The sequence below is a fragment of the Balaenoptera borealis genome (assembly GCF_965194805.1).
Source record: "Balaenoptera borealis genome assembly, chromosome: X".
Lineage (NCBI taxonomy): Eukaryota > Metazoa > Chordata > Mammalia > Artiodactyla > Balaenopteridae > Balaenoptera > Balaenoptera borealis.
The window spans coordinates 37,371,593-37,392,578 of record NC_138881.1 but is presented as its reverse complement, the minus strand read 5'-3'; the positions used below and the strand labels follow the sequence as shown (position 1 = coordinate 37,392,578).

At 37.0% G+C, this 20,986-nt stretch overlaps 2 protein-coding genes across 11 annotated transcripts in view; one reads left to right on the top strand and one right to left on the bottom strand.

Moving 5' to 3' along the window:
* The window catches only part of CASK (calcium/calmodulin dependent serine protein kinase), a 394,779-nt gene that overhangs the window by 212,727 nt on the left and 161,066 nt on the right, over positions 1-20,986 (top strand). The window lies entirely within an intron of this gene.
* GPR82 (G protein-coupled receptor 82) lies at positions 10-20,985 on the bottom strand. Its single transcript, XM_082378234.1, has 2 exons — positions 14,806-20,985; positions 10-11,491 (listed from the first exon to the last, which is right to left on the bottom strand). The coding sequence occupies exon 2, from the start codon at positions 11,257-11,259 to the stop codon at positions 10,249-10,251; it is 1,011 nt and encodes a 336-aa protein (XP_082234360.1). The 5' UTR covers positions 11,260-11,491; positions 14,806-20,985; the 3' UTR covers positions 10-10,248.

Sequence of the window (20,986 nt, the reverse complement as noted above, 5' to 3'; positions counted from 1 at the left end):
GTAAGTCATTTTTATCACTAACTTTAATATTTGTGAATAGAAACTTATAGCAATGATAAGAATCAGAAATTTTTCTTTAATGTCTTATAAAGAGTATCTTAAAGTTAATTTTACTTACAAATAAAAATTTGTTTAACTGGTTTATATTTGGAGAGTTGTACTAGTTCTTAATAGGAGCACTTTTTTATCATTTCAATTTCCTTATTTTTATTAAAATGTACACGCATTCTAAAATTCTGTTATTCCTCCTTTGCCATTATGTGTGTAAGAGAGAAGTGTGAAAATCCAACAAATAGAAAGAACCAAACAATATCCTATACTAAGTTAATTGGGGGGAAATTAGAGTTTGGTTTATATAGTAAAAGTTCATCACACACTTACATTTTCTTAATGTTGCAATGTAGAATAGTCAGCATTTTATTTTCTTTGCAGAGAGTTTTTTAAAATAGTCTGAAATCGTAATTATAAATGCAATATAGTTTGTACCCTTAGGAATATGAATATTACCATTATTCAATCTTTGTGCCTGTTTAATCCCAGTATCAAGTTTATGAGAACTGTCGGTCCCTGGCTTATAAGGTGTCAGGCAGGACATGGAGGCATGCAAGAAAAGAAATCATGGGCCTTCCTCCTGATGCCTACCCCCTTTCAAGGCCTCGAGTCACTAAGAGCCCCTGTGGTCTCTCTGGCCCTGTTGTCTACTTTCACGTGCTCCTGTTTTGTCACTGGCCTCTCTCTAACCCGCAGCATCCACAGATATGGCGCTCTCCTTCCCTCAGGATGTATTATCAAAGGCCTGGCTTCTTTAATGTATTTTAATGGTTAAGAAAATTAAGTAGAATTTAGTTAAATTTTCTATAACGTTTGGGAAATTTTAACTGAAATTCTTGTGGTTAAAAGCTGAGGGAAAGCATGAGCAATTCCAGATCAATCTGGTGGAATGTTATAATAGCAATGAAAAATAATTGGAGAAATGCACAGAATACACATTAGTGTAAATTAGTTGTCAAATGTCTTATTCTTTTCAAATGTGGTGATAGGAAAATGATATTATTATCGCCACTCAACATTAAACAACCCAGTGGATACATAGCACTTTTATAAGGAAGTATTCTTCAGTTATGCAAACAAAGAGAGTAAGAAGTGTAGAAAGATAAAGGGGGGAGGGAATGGTCAATGATTGCAACGTGCTGTGTCATTCTTTTGCATTTAATTAATGTAAGAAAATGCATGTATACAGAGTGAAGTATATCTCCTTATATATAGTGACAAAAATGACAATTTGAGGGACTTCCCTCGTGGTCCAGTGTTTGAGACTCCATGCTTCCACTGCAGAGGGCGTGGGTTTGATCCCTGGTTGGGAAACTGGGATCCCACGTGTCGTCCGGCATGGCCAAAAAAAAAAAAGACAATTTGAAAACTTAAAATGTGTAAAACAGATTCTTAGTTCATAGAGTAGCATTGTGTTAAAAACACTTTTGCTCAAGAGGCAATTTTTTTAAATTGAGATATAATTAACGTTTAACATTATATTAGTTTCAGGTATATAGCATAATGACTTGATATATGTGTACACTGTGAAATGATCACCACAGTAAGTCTAGTTAATCTCTGTCACCATACAAAGTTACAAAATGTGCAATATAATATTATTGACTAGTCACCAGGCTGTACATTACATCCCCCTGACTTATTTATTTTATGGCTGGAAGTCTGTACGTCTTACCCGCTTCACCCATTTTGTCCACCCAACCCCCTTCCCCTCTGGCAACCACCATTCTGGTCTCTCTGTCTGTGAGTTTTGTTTTGTTTGTTCATTTGTTCTGATTTTTAGATTCAGCGTGTAAGTGAAATCATAGGGTATTTGTCTGTCTGTATCTGACTTATTCACTTAACATAATACCCTCAAGGTCCATCCACATTGTCACAATGGCAAGAGTTTGTTCTTTTTTATGACTGAGTAGTATTCCACTGTGTATGTATGTGTATATGTATGTGTGTGTGTGTGTGTGTGTGTGTGTATACACACTACATCTTCTTTGTTCATTCATCCATCAATGGACACTTAGGTTGTTTCCATATCTTGGCTATTGTAAATAATGCTGCAGTGATGTGGGGGGTGCACATAGTGTTTTTTCTTCTAGCGTTTTCAAATTAGTGTTTTTGTTTTCTTCAGATAAATACTCAGAAGTAGAACTGCTCGATCATATGGTAGTTCTGTTTTTAGTTTTTTTGAGGAACCTCCATACTGTTTTCCAGAGTGGCCACACCAATTTACATTTCCACCAACGGTATATGAGGGTTCCCTTTTTTCCTACATCCTCACCAACACTTGTTATTTCTTACCTTTTGATGATAGCCATTCTAACAGGTACGAGGTGATATCTCATTGTGGTTTTGATTTGCATTTCCCTGATAATTAGTGATGTTGAACATCTTTTCATGTACATGTACCATCTGTCTGTCGTTGGAAAAATGTCTATTCAGATCCTCTGCCCATTTTTTAATCAGATTGTTTGGGTTTTTTGTTATTAAGTTGAAAGAAGCACTTTTAGTTTGAATTCTGTTCTTGAAAGGTAATTATATCAATATCATATGATTGACAACAGTACTGTAATACTTTCAATAATATAGTTAGCTTTTTGATTAGCCATGGTATTTGATATAATGACAATCCAAAACCAAATAAAATCCCAAAGTAGTTATGTTTGAATGCTGTGCTTCACCTTCTAACTTACATTCTGATTGATTTATTCAACAAATATCCGAGTGCCTACTTCATGCAGTATACTGTGCTTGGAGCCCTAAAGGCATTATTATGGTCTCAGTAGAGAGATGAGATAGTGTATCTGTTACCAGCTTCTACAGAATAACACACAGTGACTTGCAACGACAATCGCCATTTATTTGCTCTCAGTTCTGCAGTTGAGCAGAGCTTGATGGGGACTGCCTGATTCTGTTTCACAGGCTGTTGGCTAAGGCGGCATGGTTAGTATCCACAAAGGCTTCACTCACTTTTCTGGCATCTCAGCAGAAGTGAATAGAACAGCTGGAAGCTGGCTAGGCCCTCTTCATAGTCTCTCATTCAGAACATTTCTCTCTTTCTTTGTCTTTCTCCCCCTTTCATGGCCCACTTTTCTAGCAGGACAGTGTCTCATGGCGCCAAAGGAGCAAAAATGGAAGTTACCAGGCCTCTTGAAGCCTTGACCTGGAATTGGCACTGTGTCCTGTCCTCTGCGTTCTGTTAGTCAAAATGTCACAAGAGTAGCCTGGATTCAAGAGGAGGAAAAATAGGTTGCACCTTTTAGTTGGAGGAGCAACCTATGTGCACAAGAATAGGAGAACTTGTTTGTGGCCATCTTCACAGATAGACAAAACAAATAATTATCGTCCAAGGTACGGGATGGGAAATATAATTAAAAGACAGAGTCAGAGAAACTTCATGGAGGAAGTTACATTTGAGCCTAGTCTTGAGTCATGGGGGAGTTACACAGGGATGAGAGGACGTTTCAAGCAACAGGATAGTGTGTGCAAAGGCTCAAAGTTAGTTTTGTATTGGATTTTAATAAATTTGTTTACTGTGTCTAAGGCACATGCCAAATAATTTTGAGGAAGCATCCAGAAACATTCTAAGGAAGGGAAGAGAGAAGTGATTCTGAAACTGCAAGTTAATAAGAAGAAACCACCAGAAAAGGCACCATTGTTGAGTTGGGAAGCAGACTCTCAACACAGAGCACACATTATTGTTGATATTCTTTATATTTCAGTACCTGAAATCTATACATTTCGCATGGGTAAATGTAATACTCACATTTAGCTAATTGGTAAATTTGAACTTGGGTGTATTTTTCTTAAGACATGCATCCAAAAATATGTATCGAGAGCCTACTATGTGTCAGGCACTATTCTAGGAACCGGAGCTACATCAATGAACAAAACAGACAAAATCATTGCCCCTGTGGAGCTGACTTTCTAGTTCAGGGAGACAGACACTGATCACTGAGCATAAGTCAGTCAACTGTATAGTAGGTTAGAAGGTGAAAAGGACTACAGAAAAAAAGAGAGCAGCCAAGGGGGTAGGTAGGGACTTCTGGAGAAGGGGTTGCAATTCTAAATAGGGTGATCAAGCAGGCCACATTGAGAACCTGACCTCTGGCAAGGACTCGAAGGAGAGAGAGAGAGTGCACTAACTGACATCGAAGGAGGAGGGTTCTGGGTAAAAGAACAGCCAGTGTAAAGGCACTAAGGCAGGAGCATAAGTGCCCTTTTGAGCAAGAGCAAGGAGGCCAGTATGGCTGAGGCGCAGTGAGCAAAGGGGAGAGTGGATAGTAGATGAGGTTAGAGAGGAAAGGAGGGAAGGGACTTCGACTTTTACTCTGACAGAAATGAGGATTCACCAGAGAGTTCTGAACGAAGATGAACTATGATCTGACTTTCCACGGTAACAGGACTACGTTGCTTTGTTGGTGATACATTGAATAGGGGCTCAAGGGTGGAGCTTGGGAAACAGGAGATGGTCCTGCCTGGCAGGGCCAGAGTGGTAGCAAGGAGGTGGTAAAAAAGTAGATTTCCAGATATATTTGAAGGTTATGTCAACAGGATTTGCTAATACAATTTCAGTAATTTAGGTAACCCAAAGTAGTTTCGTTCAAGGCCTTATTATAGGGGTTTTCCAATGTAGTGATCTTTAATAACAATACATTTCACATGGCTAATAATTTAAAATTTCACTTGATGTGTTGTTACTGTTTTTGCTAATAACAACTAATTTTTCAGCCTAGTAGCTTTTCTTCACATTCAGATATTGTATATTCAGTGACTTGTCTGAATAGATTTCTTCTGTATGTAGATTTTGGTTTCTGTAGTTTTTGTCAAAATTTTCTTCCCTTGTACTTAGTAAAGAAAATAGAAGACCATTGCAGCATTCCATTCCTTTGAGAAATATTTAGATTATTTAATCATCTGTTTCAGCTAGCCAAGAATATTCTCATTTTCTCCCTGGTTCTGGTTCTCTCTCTCTCTCCTTCCCTCCCTCCTTCACCTCCCCCCCCACCCCAAGTTCTTGATATTGATCCAAAAGCATTGGGTTTCCCAAAGGTCCTAACATTATATTAATAATACTTTTTTCTTTACTTGGTACACATTTCTTTTTGAAATCATAATACCTGAGTCTAAAAATGTTTGGTTATATCAGGTTAGATTTGAGTATATGGTGCCATGTGACCTGTAGTGGAAACTGCTCGCTTTCGAGAAGCAGTTTCACATGAAATTGTGTAAAAAATAACTATATAATCCTTTGAAATTTGGGAAGGCGTGTCATCGTAGTACAGCATCTCCCAACAGCCATGCGCATTTGGGGCCAGGCACTTTGTTGTGGGAGGCTGTCCTGTGTGTTGTTGCCTCTACCCAGCCTCTACCCACTACATGCCAGTAGCATTTCCCCCCAGTTGTGACACTCAAAAATGTCTCCAGACATTGCCAAATGTCCCCTGGGGCACAAAAGTCACCCCCAGTTGAGACCCACTGTCATAATGGCATATTTCTCATGTTTTGACTCCCTACAGGCACTAATTAAGGCATGTATTTTATTCCTTTTTTTCTTATGAAAGGATGTGGTAACTTTCATTATGTTTCAGTGTTTTCTTCCTCTCACTCCTAAATTAAAAGTACTTTAGAAAGAAATAGAACAGTTTTCAAGGTAAATGCAACTCCTGGCTCCTTGCCTGCCTTCATTTGCTCTGTTAAGCAGTGAAAGTTGAAATTTTCTTGTGTCTCCTGACTCCCAGAGACAGCCTCACAAAGCATCACCTGGGCGTGGAGAGACAAGCAAGCCGTAGACCTTTCTGTGGCTCTGACCTACTGATGTACTGTTTTAATAAACGAAGTTGAAGTTAAGCAGCTTCTTTGAGAGCAAACTGCTGTACACACAATCACTTTCTATTCTGAGTAGGGCCTGTGCCCAGGAGGTCTGGGGGCTCCGTTTTTAGTTCTCAGAACTGCAAAACCCCAGTCTCACAGCCGCTCAGCCAGGAGCCTCCGCCCAAGCATTTCTGTGTGTGCTTCCTTTAAATGGTTTTCCTCGCTAACCCGTGAACACGCCTGGCTGCTCTCTGGTCCCCTTATGGTATCAGTTCTCCTTTCACCAGCTTAAGGCCAGACTTCACTATAAATGGGTGTTCATCAGATCACGCTAGTTGCCATAGCATTGTGGATTTCTTACGGTATTTCTTCCTCTATTGCTCTTGACATTTCTTTTACATCTCTCACCACAACTCCCAAAAGTCCCTCATGTTTATATAAAATATTGAAATTCTCCTTAAAATGAAAACTTACTTATTCTATTCTTTATTATAATAAGCACACAGGCTTACCTTCTGCGTTACTTTCGTAAGGTTGTTGTGAGCATAATGTACACGTTCAGCTTGAAAGTGGGGTTTTAATACTTAGAAATACAAGATAAATTTAAGATGATTTTGCTTCTCTTTTTCCACCCACCCCCCTTCAAAAAAAATCAACTCCTTGATTTGAGAAGAAAAGAATGACTGTTTCTTTTGCTTAACAGATGTGAATCCTTTCACTGCTCCTTTCCTTTTTAGCCAACGGTAGCAAGCATGTATGATACAGCCAGAGCATTTGTGCTGTCAGGTATAAAGCCTTTCTAGCTGTAGTAACTCTTGCCACTGATATCAACTCACTTTGAATTTGGGGGCGGTCAGAGAAGGTTCATGGCATTGGGCTGCAGGATTGAAATGCTTATTAGCAAATTACCAGTGTCCCTCTGTGCTCCCTTTGTGGTTTGCCAAGCAAGATTTCCTTTCAACTTGTCTTCACACATTTGTTCATAACAACTTCCACCCTGCAGACTGCAAAGCCAGGGGTGGGCTGCAGTCGTCCTTACCAAATCAGAACAGGGTTGACATTGTAGGGGAACAAAACTTGCCACCCCCAAAATGTATCTCTTTGGCTTGAAGATTATTTGGGGCTGGTTGTTTTTAAGAAACAAGATTCAGGAAGTCTTTCTTTTTACCTTAAGCGCCTGAAAGGATTTAAAGGGCCTGGTCTAGGAAGAGTACTATCACCAGAGATGTCTGCAAAGAATATGGGCTGGTATGGTGGGGGAGCTGAGCAGGCTGGGGACACCAAGGTCCTCTCTGTGTTCCATTGTCTTTGCATGGAGTAGCAAGCACTTGTTTACCAAACATTTGTTTTTCTATCTCCGTGTGAGTTGCCTTCCTCCCCTTTGACCCCTTTGAAGTCCCAAACCCCTACCTCCTTCTCCTTCTCTCAGATGGCATATAAGTTCCAATTGCCCAGCTTGTCCTTGGGCCTCATATTCCTATGGAACCTCCATAGGTACATAATTTAATTTGTTTTTTCTCCTGTTAATCTGTCTCATGTTAATTTGACTCTTAGACCAGCCAGGAGAACCTACAGGGGTAGAGGAAAATTTTTTCCTTCTTCAACATCTTCCTCTTCTACTCACAGAATAGAAACTCACTTTCAGGTTGAGTAGTACATCCTTAATTTTGCTGGTCTAGTCTTAATGGTACGTATTCCTGATTAATAGTTTGCAAGTTGTCTTGATGGGAGTGTATGTATGAAAGGATAAAAGGGGAAATAAACATTTATCATGCCTGTTAAGATATAATCTTGTTGATCTTTAAGTCAAAATTTGAGGTTTCTGAAATTGTGTTTGACTATAACTCATGGACACATTAATTAAAAACATTGTTTTTCTGAAATTCACACTTTAAAGTTAGGGTAAATTTAGAAAGGGATACCTTATATAAAATATTTGCCATGACATTAAGTAGGCGGTACTTCAATTACACAAAAAGTTCAACATAATTTACAATCACCTATTCACGAAAGCATCTATGGTGTAAAGATAAACATGGTGATTAATAAGCTCAGTACAGAGAATTAAAACAGAAGTTGTCTATCAGAATGAGTAACTTGAGAAATTGCATATCTCTTTTCCTGCCTTTTTTAAATAGGAAACTTTTTAAGTAGGAAACTCTACTTTGGTGTAATATCTTTTATCTTTTATTTAAATAGTGGTGATATAAAGTGATTTTTTTAATATTGATTTTTACAAGTTACATATATCTTTAGAACTCCTAAGTGCAGTGAGATTTGATACAGTACTGCTTATGTTAAATGAAAGCTGTTGATCATCTTCTCAATTCCTCTTAGTCTAATGAGTTCTGGTTTTAAAACTTATGTAAGAATAAAAGTATTGCTGTAACTGTGGAGAAAGCTGGATGTCTTGGGAAGTCTCCTGGTCGACTTTGAGTTATTATGTGATTCTCATGTCTATGAAATTACTAGATTGGACACCCCTGTTTACAGCCAGCACTTAGGGAGTCACCTGGAGTTCCCAGGTCTTCCTTCGTCTCTGCAAATTAAAAATAATCAGGCAGAAATAAGATTGCTACTATAAAAGAATAGTTGTATACTGTAAATATTTGAAGCCAGCATGTGTTTTTTCTGATGTTTCTCTGAACATTTTCTTTTCTCAGTTAAACATTGAAGTAAAAAAGGAGAAAAAATATTTACTGTTTTCTATTCTTTTTTAATGAAAATTGCACAGATGTGTTGGAAAAACCTCTAGTGATTTTGAACACATGACTCTTGAGGAATCTGTATAGTGAATTGTTTCTGTATTTTAAATTCTAGAACGGAAACATGCTATGAGATTAAAGACTGAGAAGTGCCATGTGAACGTTAAACTTTTTGAGCACTGAAGAAATTACCATGTAGAGAATAAATGAGTCTTTAAGCAGTCTCTAACGAAGTAACAGCTTACAGTTAAGGTTTATTCAACTTCAGTTTTATTCAGCTGTTTGTGTTTGGTTCTTATCTGAGCAGAGAGAATGCAAGTACCATAGGAGTAGAAATAGAAAAGAGACTAAAGTTCCAAAGGTGCTTATGATCTCTTTAGGAAGATAAAACACACATTCTTTTTTATTTTAAATTATAATATATATAATACAGAATACAGCCATCATCATTTGTCTTACTGTGACAAGGTTGCGTGGAAGAAAGAAATGACCATTCAGAAAGGCTTCCCCTTTAAATATTTACTTAGATATTGGAGAAAATTTGGGTGACTTATTTAACTATGCACTTCAGTTTTTTCATCAGTAAATTGGCATACGTTAGGGTTGTGATGATTAAAATAATGCATGTGAAGCATGTAAGCAGAGTGCCTGGCACAACAGCAAGTACTTAGTAAAGGATAGCTACTCATAATAGTAACATCATCTGGTTTAATCATAGTACTTATGAATTACATAGTATTTTTTCATTCTACAAATGAAGAACTTAACACTTAAAGAGGGTGATTTGCCTAAGATTGCCCAGCTAAATAAGAGGTGGAACTAGTACTGAATCTAGGGACTCTAACTCCAGAGACCAGTCTTGCAACGACGATACTGTTATACTGCCTATCATTCATTCATTTATTTCACAGAAATTAATTAAACATATTTACATGCTAGGTACTGTTTGTCATTAATAACATTATTTATATTGAATACAGAGGAAAATATACAAAATGTGATGAAGATCAGCATGTAATGACATTATATTCATTTTTATTTTGACAAAGCCTAATCCAAATATTTAAGCATATTTATAAATAACATCTACTTAATAAATACTGGAATCAATGAATATTGCTTCTCCCAGGATCATGAACCAGATAACACCAAATAAATAATGTGTTTATAAAATAAAACCTTGGATTTTTACAGTACATTATTCATACATTTAGATAGGACTTAAATGAGGAAATTTCTTATTCACTTTTTTCTTTTACTCATTTTTAAAGCTACCAACAAGACATTACCCATAGATGGACCCTTGTATTCTAACTACTAAAAAGTAGAAAAGTCATAAACCATTTGCTTCTTTATCCTATAGTTGTGACGTATTTTGTTTTGAATAGAAGCATCCATGGTTGAGTTTAAACAAAAAATGGTCTGTTGGTTTCATATGCAGTGGGATCCTTTCAATATGCTTGACTTTTGCCTCTGTTAACTCTCTGCCATCTCAACTTTCACTATAAGTAGAACCGTAAAGTGAGTTTTATGTTTGCTTGTTTGTTTGTTTATTTTTAAAAGCCAAAGAGATTTTCTTGGTGCCTATTATCAACCAAACTATGACCTGTTAATCATGTAGTTTAGGGTCCCTAATAGAGTTACATGAACACTTTTCTGTTTGGTGTTGTTTTCCATTCAGAAATCAACCAGAGGGTTGTATATGTGGTGACTCAGATTTTGTAAAGAGATCATATAGTGTCTTCTTGAATGTTTTATCTAAAAAAAGAAATATAATGGGGTCTGTGCTACTTCTGGCTGATGCAAGACAGGTGAGGATGTTTTTTATCTCAATTAAATAATTCAATTGCTGACAGTCCGCTCCTTCGTGTAGAACAAAAAAAATGGGTTTAAAAATGCCGTATGGAAGGAAGCAAACTATTAGTAGAATCTGGATGACCAAAAGGTGCCTTTTCACAGAGCTATAAGTCAAATCTTTCTCTGTAATGGATGTACAGGTCCTTATTTTTCTCAGATGGTTGACAAAAGAGTAATATGATGTTAGTACGACTAAAAATGAAAATCCAATAAATGTGGTTCCAATGAGGCCTGCAGTCTGAGAGATCGTGGCTCCTAGTTCCATCTGCTGATTGTAGCACAGGGTCTCTTCTCCTTCTGTGGCCTCCACAACTGAGTAGTATATGATAATTGGAATAATTATGCCTAGAACAACTACCCATATGTAAACACATAGTTTTCTAGCAAAGTTGGGCTGGCGAAATTTTTTCAGTAACTGGCCATAAAATATTTTCTCATAGCATGAAGTGGTCTCTTGCGTGGAATCCTTTTTCATTAAGGTAGCATAGCGGCTTATGGCAATCCAACTTAAAATTAAGAGGCTGACAAACATACTTACATGCATGGATAGAGTTCCCAAAAAATTGACCACCCTGCATCGCACAGATTGATATTCCCATTGAAAACCTTTCAGGAAATAGATACCCATGAAAGGCATGGCACTGCACACAAGCAAGTTTGCAGTCACAAGATGTGCTAGGTAGATGTGCGTTGATGTTTTCTTAGCTATTTTTGTTAAAAATACCCACTGAGAGAGAGAATTTCCAAAGAGGCCAATGATACAAAGGAAGATATAAATGATCGGTAAAGCCATGGAAGAGATCATGGATGGTTGAATACATGTTGAGTTGTTACTCATTTATATCAGATTTCCTTGAATTTTGCCACAGGAACTAGAACAGAATTGCAGATATTTAGTATTAAAATTATAGATTGTATTTCAGCTAAATAGTTTTTTTATAAAGCATTGGATAAAATAGTAACAAATATATTGGATGAAAAGGGAAAGTATAGATGCCTTCTCACCTTTTCTAATCACGATTGTCCAATTGAAATAAAAGAAAGTTGATTATTGTGGATGGTGCCTTTGTCTAAAAAACAAAATTTGATAGAAATAGTTAAATGCCTGAGATTTATTATTTTATACTAGAGAAATTTATAATTCTTATATTAGATTTTAAGGCAATTTGTAAATGACAATTGATTTTTAGCCTAGAAAGGTAATTTAAAAAATTTTAAGGCACATACTAGCCAAAGGAAAGTGTTGCAAAAGTATTTTGTGGCCATGTTAATAGAAGACCGATTTTTAATTACCACATTAATGGTACATAAATACTTTTCAAAATGGTGTCTTTTCATGGCTAAAGAACTTCTCTATAATCTAATACTATTAGAAAAGTCATTTTTCATATTTCAGAAGTAAACTTAATTCTACATAAACAGTCAGGCAAGATCCTGAATTGAACAGAAGGAAAGTGTAGTGACCAAGGATAGACACCAGAATCCCAGGGTCCTTACCAAATGGCATCAGTAATTTCTTGTTTCAAATATTTAATGCTAATCTATCATACTTCAATAAAAATCTAGTTTAAGATTCTGTGTCAAAACTATAGTTGCTACTGCTTGTTGGTTAGAGCACCCTCATGTGTCTTTGTGTGTAATTTAGTATCTTGGTTTTTCAGAGAAGTTTTTTTTTTAGAAGATATTTTAATCAGTATAAATGCAGGTGTGATTTTGCTTTTTTAATGTCTTATTTTTAAATATTTCTTGCTTCAAAAGGTATACATACAAACTCCTTTTCATTCTTATTTTTCTCATGCCTTTACTTCTTTCAGGTGGAAGTAAGAAAACTTTTTGGATTCTGGTCAAATAAAAATCATGAGCTCTATTCAGAATGTGCTTCATTTCTCTGTATTTTTCACCATACCTTTCTAAGTACCACATTCTCCACTCTTTTATAATCTAGAATAGGGATTCTCGATCTTTTTCTTCTCATTCTCTCTTTTGATAAACACAAAACTTTTTACTACCCACCGCCTTCTGAGATTCTTGTATGCCCCCAGCCCCTCAGGAATATTTTACTCTCTACCCCTCTTCAGAATCATGATTATATTTTCTGCATCTTAGATTATAGAAATAGGGATTTTTCCCAAAATATACCATTATAATTTTGAAATAACTTTTTAAACCAATCTTCACCCAAAGGCTTGAAAGCTTGAGTATCTCTAGGTTCAAGTACTGAGACCCTTAATGTCTACCAGTGTCTTTATCATTTTATTTTGTTGCTTTGCAATTTTTATTTAGAAAACGGTCGATATGCTTCAGAGTGAGTTTGTATCTGAATCCAGTACAGCCTGGCAAATTGGAATTGATTTAAAAATCAGTCAGATTAAAAAAAAAAAAGGTTCTGAAGAACCTAGGGGCAGAACAGGAATAAAGACACAGAGGTAGATAATGGACTTGAGGACACGGGGAGGGGGAGGGTTAATCTGGGACGAAGTGAGAGAGTAGCATTGACATATATACACTACCAAATGTAAAATAGATAGCTAGTGGGAAGCAGCCACATAGCACAGGGAGATCAGCTCGGTGCTTTGTGACCACCTAGAGGGGTGGGATAGGGAGGGTGGGAGGGAGACGCAAGAGGGAGGGGATATGGAGATATATGTATATGTATAGCTGATTCACTTTGTTATAAAGCAGAAACTAACACACCATTGTAAAGCAATTATACTCCTATAAAGATGTTCAAAAAAAAAAGATTGAGGCTGAAATGAAATATTTACAGATAAACACCACCTGAGGGAGTTTATCAACAAGAGACTATCACTAAAGGAACTTTAAAGGATGTAGTTTAGGAAGAAAGAAAATGCTCCCCAAAGGATGGTCTGCAATGCAAAAAGGAATGATGAGCAAATAAAATCGTAAACATTTATGTAAATCCAAACAAAAATGGTCACGTATTTTAAGAGTAATTTCAAATTTGTGGATTTAAAACAGGATAGAACGAAAGTGCTGGACAAGAATAATATGCAAGTCAAGACTGGGATCTAACTTGATGTTCCAATGTCTTTGTACTCTTTGGGAGTGGGAATAACATACTGTTTCACTTTAGTATATGTCAAGTTAAATACGCATGACAAAATTTCAAGGTAACCACCTAAAAAATAGGAATAGAGTGCTGAAATTCTAATTTACTGGGGGGTGGGGAGATGGAACAAAAATGAAAAAAATCAATTAAAATATGGAATAAATATTTTTAAAAAGCAAGATTATAGAAATCATCAAAATAAATATTAATGGACTAACCTTGCCCATGAAAAGAGCAATCAGGGACGCAGTGAGAGAGTGGCATGGACATATATACACTACCAAATGTAAAATAGATAGATAGTGGGAAGCAGCCGCATAGCACAGGGAGATCAGCTCGGTGCTTTGTGTCCACCTAGTTGGGGGGATAGGGAGGGTGGGAGGGAGATGCAAGAGGGAGGAGGTATGGGGATATATGTGTACATATAGCTGATTCACTTTTTTATACAGCAGAAACTAACACAGCAATGTAAAGCAATTATACTCCAGTAAAGATGTTTAAAAAAAAATCAGTCAGAGAGTGAAATTAGCCAATTTTTAAGAAAAAATTATCTGATCAAAGTAAATTTTTATATTACATAAGGAACGGAGCTTCCTTTTATGATGATGTTAAAGAAAAACACTAGCCCCTGCCTTGTGTAGATAATGCATTATGTACTAAAATCTATAAAGGTGGTGCTTCTGTATTAATGGATAGTATTCCTTTTTTTTTTTTTAAACGAGACCACCACATAGAGCATCTGTTATCTCATATTATTCATTACCATTGCCTTGCTTTTCTACTAGCAAATGCTTCAGAACAGAAGAGGGGTAAAAAGACTTTCACAGAGGCTAGCTTTATCAGACAGATGACATCGAAACTCTATAGGAACCTTCACTATAACAAACGACAACTAGTTGACCATCTTTAGCTTCCCAAACATCAAATTTGTATCTACTGTGTACCTCTCCTTTAAAAGTAAAGTTTGATTATAAAACTGCTAGATAATTATTTTCTAAAATTTAGAAAATACTCTAAAGCTTAAGAAATCAAATAACAATCATGTTATATATACAGAATTGCTCTCTAGAAAATGTGTACAAGTCTGCATTCCCCTCAGCAGAATGTCTTGTCTTGAATCACTCCTGTAACACATTGTGCCTCTGCTAATTTGACAAATGAAAGAAGTCTACAATTCTAACTTCAGTTACTAACAATTATCTATATAATTAACATGCTGACCTTTCTTAATGATCAGTTTTCAAAACTTAAACATTTTAGTCCTGTTAGAGTTTTTATAGAGTTAACTTTTAAGTTAAAAGTGATCAGTCTTACCTTTATGAGTAGTTTATGCCAACCAAGGCTCTGTTGTTCAGGGTGATGATGCTAAATTTCAGATTTTAATTTCTCTGATCATCACTCTTCCATTATCTTTCAGTTTTAGTCAGCGTGAATAGATTCTTGCATGACACGAACTGCAGTGGGAAGAAAAGGAAATTAAACAGAGTATTGAAGAAATTCAATAGTTACGGTGAATGTAGCAACTACCTTCTCAAAAAAAAAAAACCAAACTCATTTCTCTATCTCTATAGTGGGAGGAAATTAGTGGACAGTATATATACTGTGCTTCCTTTTGATTATTTCATGAACCGGTTACACCTCATTTAACTTCATTAGCATGCTTGGCAGAAGTTAAGTTCAAAGGTTTAATCCCCACGACTAGTTAGTTTTGTACAATACAGTGGTAGAGGGAACCACTCCATAGTAACCCAATAAAATATTGGTACAAACTTGTCTGTAAAATCGTTTGTGGATGGCTTATTTGCAATTCAGCTTTATCACGAATAAAGGGAAACTAAATGCAAAGTTTTCTTACTTGTAGCAGGTTACTGGAATCAAATATAGAGCTGGGGGATAAAGAAGTGAGGCCCAGAGCAGTACATTCAGGGGTTTGGGTCTCATCTTGGTTAACTAATGAACTAACTTATTCTACTTCAAAGTGTCCTGTGCTGCCTCCATTCAGCTTCAAAGTAGTACATTGTTTGGAGCATTTCATAATGAATTTGGGGAGTCCTGGAAAGTGCCAGAATCCGAAGACCAAATATGCCTCAAATAAAATCAATAGTTATATTACAATATAAAGAATTGTGAAACCAATTTTATGTATAGTATTGTTTAATCAGTCTATGAACTATTAACTAAATGAAAGCTAAGTGTGTACAGCTGAGGAGCCAGACCTGCATCACACATTACCCTTCCTTGGGTAGTTAAACCAGTGGGAGTCTGAGAATGGGAACAGAAACCTAACTTCATCAAGCTCGAGCACTTTAGTTATCAGTAAATCTTCATTTAAAATTAATAAGCATACTTTGCCAGTTCTCATAACCCCTGATGCTTATCTTATTTCTTGTTGATTGCATAAATCCTTCCTAATGTTTGCTAATACTTCTCTGTAAAACAAAAGTGAGGACTACCTGAGTGTCTGGATTTTGTTCTGCTGTTATTCATCTTTGCATTTGCAGTGCTTGCCATCATTTAATTAAGAACAGTGACTCATCCAGGGGTACATGGCCATTGATTGCAGAGTAATTTGACCTCTGGAATTCCTATCATTTTTACTTCAACAATTTTTCATGTTCCAGGAAGGAATTATTTAGAACAAAAAAACACTTCAAAATAATATAGAGAAGAAAGAATGGAAAAGGAATCCTGTTTATAAGTGATTGAAAGATAATTTTAGTATTACCTGTTTGAGGCTTAAGTACCTTCGGTCCAAGAAAAAAGAATGTCCTTACTCTCCACAACTTATCTTCTATTGTCCCCAAAGTCAGTAGATGACACCATCACTTCTTCAGTTATTCAAGCCAAAAACCTAGGAATCATCCTTGATTCCTCTCTTTCCTTCACATCTCACAGCCAATCAATTGCTGCTACTGCAGTTTCTACCACCACCACACCAGTATTAGCCACATTTAATGAAAGCCTATTATGTGCCAGGCATCCTGTTATGTGCTTTATATGCGTGTCTTATTCAATCTTCACAATACCCTGTTAAATAAATACTATGAAATAAATATCTTCATTTTAAAGGTGAGGAAAAGTGAACCTCAGAAATGTTGCATAAGTTGCCCAAGGTCATGCAGCCATCTGTCCTCACAGAGCAAGTGATTAAAAAGAACAAGGCCATAGTTGCAATGCCTGTTTTTGATCTAGCCTCTAAAGTCAACACTGTCACTTCTGCAGTATTCTGTTGGTCACCCAAAGCCAGCAGTGATTCAGTGTGGGAGGGATAAATATCAGGAGGTGATGGTCATTGGGAGCCATCTTGGAAGCTGGCTACCACAGATGTCAATCAACCATTGAACCAAAGAAGAGTCAGAAGTACTGCTCAAAACGATGGTCAGATGACTGATAATTTATCGGGCAAGAATGCCTGGATAGGTGTAATTTTCACCATTTCTTCCTCTATTTTGATTTTTTTTTTTTAGTGCTCTGTAGTTTTCTTAAACAGTGCAATTCACAAATATTTATTGGAGTTCCTACTGTGTTTCTAGTGGCATGTGGAGGTCACAGAAGTATATCAACCACAAGCTAATTTAGGGTCTCTGGAAATTCAAGAGCGGTTCCAGAAGCAAGCCAAGATTCAGATTAATATGTGATGTGTGGTACAGACTTTAAGTGCTCTATGAATTAGAAAGGGAGAAAACTAAATCAGAGTGGTTCTTACAGTCCAAAGGAACCGAAAGGAAAGAGAAGAGAATGCATGGTGAGCAACAATCCTCTGCCAGTACCAGGCAGAACATTTTACATGTAAGAGCCCTAGTGATGGGTGGTGGTAGCCCCGTTTTACACATGAGGAAAATTGAGTCTCAAAGATGTTAAATAGCATGCCCAAGGTGACACAACTAGTAAATTAACTTCAAGGCACATGTTTGGTTTTTTTTCAACCTCACCCTCTACCTTAGCAGAAATTACTGGTTTTTCTCTAGAGTCAATAAGGGTACCTTATGGTAAGTAAACTGGAATCAAGTTTTGAATACTTTTAATTTCATTCAGACAGGGTTTCTAGACTCTAAGTAGCAGAATTGACTGGAAGAACTCAAGCCCAATTTTTTTCTTTCTTTGAAAACTTTGGACTTCAGTAAGCTTATTTTTATCCCATCGATGTCAGTATAAATTCTTTATGATTTAAGTGATTTTGAGTTCCCTAATTGAAATATAAGGAAATTTTTATTTATATTTTCCTAACATACTGGGAAGTATTATTGCAATTGGTAAAAGGTGTAAATGTCAGAGGATACAAGATTAACAGAAATACAACTTGTCAGGCAGAAATTTCAAGAATTGCAAGTTCTGTGTAAAAGTGGCCCCTTGGACTTTTCTCATTTAGGTCACCTACAGTTTTCTTTGGTTCTCATTCATCTTTCCCATGCTTCCTCTCTTCACAGTTCTGCTTCTGTTTCAAGTCTAAATGCTCTTGCCTAACCATTCTAATTACTTCCTATATCATTGCCAAATACTGGCTTCCTAAGTGTTCTGCTCTGACCCTTATGATTTACTCCTTGAGGTGTTAGAGTAGTTCCCCAGAGGGTAAGTCCTGCCTTGTACGAAGTTTCCTGCTTTTTAGATGTTTGAGGTTCAAAGGGCGGGCATGCTATAATTTACTTTGACAATCCATGGTGAGCTGTATTCAGCAGGGGTGCATGAGAGCTTTCCTGACAGATTACTGGGGTTAGGATAGGGTCCCTTTTCAACTTGCCTCGGAGCCAGAACCCAGAAGACACAGGACAGCTCAGTCATACCTGAACCATTGTGCTTCAACTAGACAGTTATTTTGGGCTACCCAAGCTAGTGTCTTCTAAAATGGCGACAGTTGGCCTTTTAAGCACTCTATTTGACCCATCAGAAGTTCAGAGCGTTGGGAGGCTGGTGTGCAGGAAGAGAAGACATGCCTTATGTAGTCCACATTAGAACTTCACATTCAAAAGATAATTATTTCTTCAACGGGGAGTTGGGGTTGGGGTGCAGTGGAAGCCTTTATCCAGTTCATTGCACACCCGAGCCAGTAGTTACCTTTAGGAGGAGTGAAGCAGAGACCTGTTACTCAAAGCTGTGGTTTGTTCAAGGTTCTCTGAGTCCCCCCTGCTCTCTTCAGGATGTGGTGTCTGGCCACAGCCCTGTCTTTGTCTCCAGTTGCACTGTGCTCAGGCCCTTGCTGTCTACCACGAGCAGCTATAATCATGGCTGTCCCACCCTTAATCAGGGTGTGGAGATCCTCTACTTGCTGCTACGAGCTGGTTTCTCAGCAAACCATGGGAGTATTTTCCTCAAGAACTATTAAAAAACAGCAGAAATTACAGTCCAAAGTTTGTAAATTTATAATAGCACAGAAAAGTGATTAGCTTTGTAAGAAAGGTCTAATGACTAAATGGACCTGCCAGAGTTTCACTATACTTCACCTTTGGCTTTTGTCTTTCCATATCGGCTTGAATGCACTGGATAGACATTTTCTTCTAGAAATGCACACCATAGAAACATGGTGACAGTCATTAGAATTGGAATGACCTCAGAAGTGGCAGTTGGAAAACAGATGGGAAATTAGCAGGTTTAGGGAAAGGGAAATTTTAGCATTGGATTAGATAGATGAGGCAAAGATATTTTTGAGGACAGTCAAATTTTGAATTTCAACGTCTTTGAGTCAGTCAAGTTTGGTTCATATCATGCTTCAGAACCTACCTTTTGTTTTCAGGTTCTTTGAAAAGCCAAAAGTAGATTAAAATTTCTGAAAATGAAGCATTTGATTTTAGAATTCTAAAAATAATTTAAGCCATTGTATTGCCACAGGTACAAAACACATACATACACGTTGGATTATGACTTGCAATGAGATTTAGGGAGTTAAAAAGACATCATATATCAGTGCCCAGAAACCTCACCACTGCCCCTTTCTTCTCAAGACCATTTCCTGGACATTTTATTACCAATCACTTCTTTGGAATTTCTAGATAAAATTGTCTTGAGGTTAAATCTCCTGCTCCATGTCACTATCTTTATTCAAGGGGAAAAAAAAGAGATGTCAAAGGAAGATGAGGAAGAGTTGGGTATCTGAGGTCTTACATCCTGTACCTGTTAGTATCTATATTTATTTTCTCTTATTAAGAACCCCAAGTATTGAAGTAACAAGCTTTCCTGAGAACCACTTTTAGAAAATGTATAATAAAAATAAATGACAACCACTGAAGTGCTTTTATATATATTCACTTAATTGTTAAGATATTTAATTAAGATATCTCTCAGATGGATACTATTATTACTATCATTTTCTAGATCAGAAGATTTAGGTCCATGGAGGATAAATAACTTGTTGATGGTAATGTAACTGGTGTATTGTAGGGCCTATATTTGAACCCAGGTAGTGTGACTTCAGATCCCATATTCTTAGCTACTACCAGAATCTGGATTATTGTTTTAGATAAAGGTGACCAAGTGTCCCTGGTGACCAAAAATGTATCAGTTTTCAATCTGGAAATTTATTAATTACTTATCAGTTACAGAGGGGAAAAGTACTAGTACAGTGGAGAGTTGGCAGCAATCTGGTGGTCATATTTTGAGACTCTCTGAATATATTTTTTCCACTTTCACCCAGTGGATTTTAGCATTCATTGATGGTCCTTGCCTGAATCATTGCTTATATTGGTGCTTGCGTCTTTATAATGTTTTGACAGAGATATATTAGACTTGAAGTAGTCATTTTAAGGTGTCACTCTAAACAAGTGTTGGTGTCTTATTAGATATTTCTCAAATTGTACTATATGTGGTATAGTTTCTAATATTACCATGTGGTCTCTTCTTCCTCCTCCATCAAAAAGCCAGCCTAAAATCTATTGTTTTAATAAACCTACAAATAAAATATTGAAGCCAGGAAATATAAGTTCTCTGGAGTTCCATATCGCCAGAAGTATCTGGTAGAGAAAATTGGAAAGAAGAAACCACAGTTACATTTTAACACAGAAAAAGTCTGTAGAGAATCATTTCTTTGGCAACGCTTTGACCAGCAGAGGGCAATCTATTACCAGCCCTAGTTAAACCTCTTTTGCTGTTAAAGGCTGAAGCATAAGCTGCCCGCCTTGCACTATTTTCCAGCTAGAAACTTAGAACAATTTAAAAGTTTAGTTTTTTTGGGCTTCCCTGGTGGCGCAGTGGTTGAGAATCTGCCTGCCAATGCAGGGGACACGGGTTCGAGCCCTGGTCTGGGAAGATCCCACATGCCGTGGAGCAACTCGGCCCGTGAGCCACAATTGCTGAGCCTGCGCGTCTGGAGCCTGTGCTCGGCAACGAGAGGCCGTGATGGTGAGAGGCCCGCGCACCGCGATGAAGAGTGGCCCCCGCTTGCCACAACTAGAGAAGGCCCTCGCACAGAAACGAAGACCCAACACAGCCATACATACATACATACATACATACATACATAAAAAGAATGTAAGCAGACAAGAATAGCATTAAAAAAAAAAAAAAA

What these genes read in the sequence shown, in the direction of transcription:
- GPR82 (XM_082378234.1), bottom strand. Translation starts at nt 11,259, where the DNA reads ATGAGTAACAACTCAACATGTATTCAACCATCCATGATCTCTTCCATG.